The 4,787-nt window shown below is 29.3% G+C and overlaps 2 protein-coding genes across 2 annotated transcripts; one reads left to right on the plus strand and one right to left on the minus strand.

The window, feature by feature from the left end:
* Positions 1–2,951, plus strand: LOC112594748 (glutamyl-tRNA(Gln) amidotransferase subunit A, mitochondrial). The gene is made up of 7 exons (XM_025339712.1): positions 1–597; positions 937–1,129; positions 1,187–1,315; positions 1,383–1,764; positions 1,832–2,052; positions 2,412–2,617; positions 2,688–2,951. The coding sequence occupies exons 1-7, from the start codon at positions 429–431 to the stop codon at positions 2,837–2,839; spliced, it is 1,452 nt and encodes a 483-aa protein (XP_025195497.1). The 5' UTR covers positions 1–428; the 3' UTR covers positions 2,840–2,951.
* Positions 2,829–4,099, minus strand: LOC112594749 (coatomer subunit zeta-1). The gene is made up of 5 exons (XM_025339713.1): positions 3,932–4,099; positions 3,619–3,864; positions 3,416–3,549; positions 3,085–3,175; positions 2,829–3,010 (listed from the first exon to the last, which is right to left on the minus strand). Exons 1-5 carry the CDS (start codon positions 3,947–3,949, stop codon positions 2,963–2,965), a joined length of 537 nt encoding a protein of 178 aa, XP_025195498.1. The 5' UTR covers positions 3,950–4,099; the 3' UTR covers positions 2,829–2,962.
* Between the last annotated feature and the right edge of the window lie 688 nt (positions 4,100–4,787).

Genomic DNA, 4,787 nt, shown 5'->3' on the forward strand with positions numbered 1-4,787 from the left:
GTGATAATGGCTCTTGCTGCTGTTATACGTAGATCAACAGCATGGATTTAAGTTATGAGAATGCCGAGAATGGACCAACGTCCCTGTATAAAATATAATGTGTTAGTCTGTAAATCCACAGAATATGAAAAGGTAAATCTGTGATCACAACTGATAATGTCCCCGCGTAATCTTAATAATATTATTGTTTATTGATAAAAGATAAATTCTCGAAAAAAAAAAAAAAACATAAACATGCCGGCGATTGCTAAGTGTTTGACGCTTACCTAACACTACCTAATACCTTTATAGTACGACATAAATATAGACTTTAATTCTAGCTTAAGCATCTATGATCATTGATTTTATTCTTATTTCTCTTAAATTGCCCGTGTAACTGATCGTCGGGGTGTAAAACTCACGATTCACACGAGCTGTATTCGCGCACAATGATATCATTGCTAAAAAAGCGGCTGGGCGATCGAACGTTGTCTGCTGTTGATCTTTACGCCAAAACGTTGAGTGATATTGAAATTAAGTCTAATCTTAATGCGTTTGTGCATGTCATACGAGATGGAGACCGCCAAGCAGCGGACAGCCATAAACGGTTGCAGAGTGGTACGTATCTATCTCGAAAATAATTAAATAGATACCATAGATACTGTTAAAATTTTGCTGCAGATGAATGAAAAAAATCATAAGCTGCAAGATTATAATTGTTTCTGAAAGTATTTTTTAGGTTTAACTGTTTGTTATGCTTGCAATTATAAATACAATAGATAGTCTCATATGTTTTCTGAAATTTTTTAAAATTTATTCATCTAAAATTATCTAAAATGAAGAATAAAACTTTTACCATTTTATTAACTTGCTAACTTATGGATGGTATTCATGTTTGTTGATTTGTTAGAAAGCATACTAACTAATAACTATTGGTCACTATCTGTTTATGTTTAGGTACACAAAGGCTATTGGAAGGGATTCCGATTGCAGTCAAAGACAATTTCTGTACTAAAGGTATGCCCACAACATGTGCTTCAAAAATGTTACAGAATTTTGTACCGGTTTATGATGCCACTGTAGTAGAGCGTTTAAAAGCTGCTGGTGCTATAATTATTGGAAAAACTAACTTGGATGAATTTGCCATGGGGTAGGTTTAGTTTTTATAAATTCAATATTGTATAAAAATTGGATTTTTTCCATCAAGTTCTGGCACTGTAGATTCAATTTTTGGGCCTACTAAAAATGTGTGGTGTTCAAAACCCAACCAATGGCATATTGCAGGCGGTAGTTCTGGTGGCAGTTGCGTAGCAGTGGCTTCTGGAATGTGTGTTGCGTAAGTTTTAAAAATACAAGTGTAGTTGACTGTTAAGTTCATAATATTATTTTTCTGTAAAAAATAGTGCTTTAGGATCAGATACTGGTGGATCAATAAGAAATCCTGCTTCATATTGTGGTGTAGTTGGTTATAAGCCTACTTATGGCTTGTTATCACGCTATGGCTTGATACCTTTAGTAAATTCAATGGATGTACCTGGAATTATTGCTAAGACTGTTGAAGATGTGGTCACCGTGCTGAGTGTGATGATTGGACCAGATGAAAATGATTCAACATGTGTAAACACAAATTTGGATATAAATTCATTTCAAACAGATTTTTCAGTAGATAAATGTTGTATTGGCATACCCGAAGAATACAATTGTGAGGGTTTGTCAGATGAAGTTAAAGAAACATGGGATTTTGTTGCAAATCTCATTAATGATTTTAAAGGCTCAGTGAAGAAGGTATAACTGTTAAGATTGTTAAGTATATTTATTTAAAGCTCTAAAATTTCCTAATCGACTTTTATAGGTTTCAATGCCCCATACCAGTGTTTCAATAGCCACATATTCAGTATTGAATGCTTGTGAAGTAGCAAGCAATATGTCACGATACACAGGGCTTTTCTATGGCTATCGATCAACAAATGATCATAAATCATTTGAATCATTAATCACTACTAGTCGATTGGAAGCTTTAGGAGAAGTTGTAAGATCTCGAATATTAAGTGGAAATTTTTTTCTTTTAAGAAGGTAAATTTGTTTAAAATTAATAGAACAGATTATACATGTTACTTGTGTCCAAAAAAATGATAATGAGAAACTATTTTCGCATGGAATTTGTCTTATATGACGTCTGCTATGCATTTTACTATTATTGAGTATGGTTTAAGGTTAATTTAAAACTGAATATTTAATACTATATAACTAATACAATTGTATGTATTTGTCTTAAAATTTCCTATTTGATTAGTTAATTATATATTTTTAATTAAATGTAGTATTACTTTCTTATATTGGTAATTTGTCTAGGTGTAACTTACTAGTAACCATAATTAATGAAAAACTTTTGTATGTTATGAGTTGTGATGTAATTTATTATTATTTTTTAGTAATTATGAAAAGTATTTTATGCAATCATTAAAAGTAAGACGATTGATATCAGAAGATTTCAAAAATGTATGGAAATCTAACTATGACTTTTTAGTTACACCTACTACATTAACTACTGCTCCATTACTATCCGAATTTAAATCTTTAGATAATCGTACACAATGTGCCACACAAGACTATTGTACTCAACCAGCCAATATGACTGGTAAGTGTAAATATTTTTAAAATGTCTTATATTAAGTATATTATAGTTAATACTAAGTTTAACATTCTAGGTTGTCCAGCTATTACTATACCAGTAAAATTATCAAATAATAAAATGCCAATCAGTATACAAATAATGGCGTCAAATTTTGATGATATAAGATTGTTGCAGTTTGCTAATTGGTTAGAAAAAAAACTACAATTTTCACAAATTCATTTATAAATGTATTGTGTATATTAATAATAAGTTATAAATACAAACTCTTATACAAATAATAGAAATAATGGTATGTATTATCTAAACATCTTATATCTGAAAGATTTAGATAAAATATTTGAATATATACTATTTTAATAATGACCATTTCAATTGTTCTTTTGCTGACTGGAAAACCTAAAAAAAAATTACATAATATAAAAGTATGTTAAGATATAATTGGAGTATTAGTTATAAAATAGATAGCTTACTTGTGCAACAGTTTGTTCTCCTATAGGTATGTCATCAGTTCGTAATGCAACTCTCTGTACAACTGCTCCAGAATCGGCTTCCAATATAATACTGTAGGAAATACATTATTTAGTTCTGTACACACTTATTTTATTATAGTGGAAATGGAAAAATTAAGTCAGACACAATTTTACATTATTGTGGTGGCATAGTTGATACGATAGAATTTTACTGCCACCATAGAAGTGTGTATAGATCTTTAACAATAAGAGGACTGTAGTATAAAGAGCATATTATAAATCCTGTTTTTAAGGACTTATACTATGATAATAAAATATGATGCAATTTTACCCATTATCGCAAATTTCATCCAACGCCAACATAACAACATCCAAGTTGTCTAGTACAACTCGTTTTTCCACATTTTTCCTTAAAATTAGACTAATTGAATCATACATGCATTGTAAGACGCTCATCAATAACAACTGGAATATAAAGATATCACATATAATATATATGCAATTTACATGATATACTTCAGGCAGAACACTTACTTCGTTCTCATGAGAACTTCCCATGACATAAAAGAATAAATCCACATTGCTTCTGTACAGACATGTAATTCCATCCAGCATGATAATTTCTGCATTTGCTCTATGAGTGCGGTTGAATAGATTTTTTTCAAATGCTTTTTGTTCTTTAATCGTGGGAAATATATTATCATCGTAGTATTTGGCCAGTATGCGATTGCCATCATTGTCCAAAATAGCCATGCCTTTAACAGTATATAAAGTTGGTTCCTGTGAAATGTTTATGTTCATGAATATCGAGCGACAATATTTTTTTCTTATTCAATGTTTAACTTACTAGTAATGAAAAATCCATTATTAGTGAATAAAATATTTAAAATTCTCCCAATAAAAACGTTCTGATACGAATCGTGTGATTTAATTAAGTGTATTGTAATATATTAAATTCCACAAAATCTTAAATATTTAATTTTTTTTAGTCTTCAGAAATAAATGAAATAATCACAGACATAATTTACTGTGGACGTTGATTTTAGCTCACAATCACGAAATGCACAGTATCAATCTTTGATACGTGTTATCATGGAGTAAATAACTATACTGATTTTTTCTTTCATGTACTGACTTAGAAAAGTAACAAATATACTACCTAGTACCTATAATATAGCTACAAATTTAACTACAGGATTTTGAATTTGTATTTTTTTCTCTGTGAGTTATAAGATTTTCAAGAAGAAAAATTCTATATGTAAGTAGTTACGTACCGTTATTTGTATCCTAGTTTGAGCCCGGTACTTTTAATGTATTTATCCGGGCTAAACTTTTTCAGTTTTCTGCACAAATATTATCATAGTTTCATCATGAATTCATACTTATCTTACTAAATTATAATATACTTTATAAGTGGAAATTTTTTTAAAAAAAAATCTTAGGATTGCTATTTAAACTTCGATAATAATTATGGTAGGAATAAAGTAAGTTTCATTAAATAAATCAAAACTAATTCAACACTTTAATTTACTGAGTAATTTCTCATATCAGTTTAATTAATTTTGTATACTTGTGAATTGTTGTGAATATATTTAAAAAAAAAAATACTTAAATTTAAAAATCTTAATATTACAATGTTAAAGGTAGATTTTTTTTTTTTTACTGCCAATTTGTCTAATACTTGATTAGTTAGTTTTAATGCA

Source organism: Melanaphis sacchari, unplaced genomic scaffold (genome assembly GCF_002803265.2).
Source record: "Melanaphis sacchari strain LSU unplaced genomic scaffold, SCAv2.0 Contig23_pilon_pilon, whole genome shotgun sequence".
Classification (NCBI taxonomy): domain Eukaryota; kingdom Metazoa; phylum Arthropoda; class Insecta; order Hemiptera; family Aphididae; genus Melanaphis; species Melanaphis sacchari.

Bases quoted from the DNA above. Each gene is read 5' to 3' on its own strand.
- LOC112594748 (XM_025339712.1), top strand. From the start codon at position 429: ATGATATCATTGCTAAAAAAGCGGCTGGGCGATCGAACGTTGTCTGCT. The intron at 598-936 runs GTACGTATCTAT...GTTTATGTTTAG, and splicing joins CCATAAACGGTTGCAGAGTG to GTACACAAAGGCTATTGGAA. The intron at 1,316-1,382 runs GTAAGTTTTAAA...TGTAAAAAATAG, and splicing joins GCTTCTGGAATGTGTGTTGC to TGCTTTAGGATCAGATACTG.
- LOC112594749 (XM_025339713.1), bottom strand. The intron at 3,550-3,618 runs GTAAGTGTTCTG...TTTATATTCCAG, and splicing joins GAAGTTCTCATGAGAACGAA to TTGTTATTGATGAGCGTCTT. The intron at 3,176-3,415 runs GTAAAATTGCAT...TATTTCCTACAG, and splicing joins GATGAAATTTGCGATAATGG to TATTATATTGGAAGCCGATT.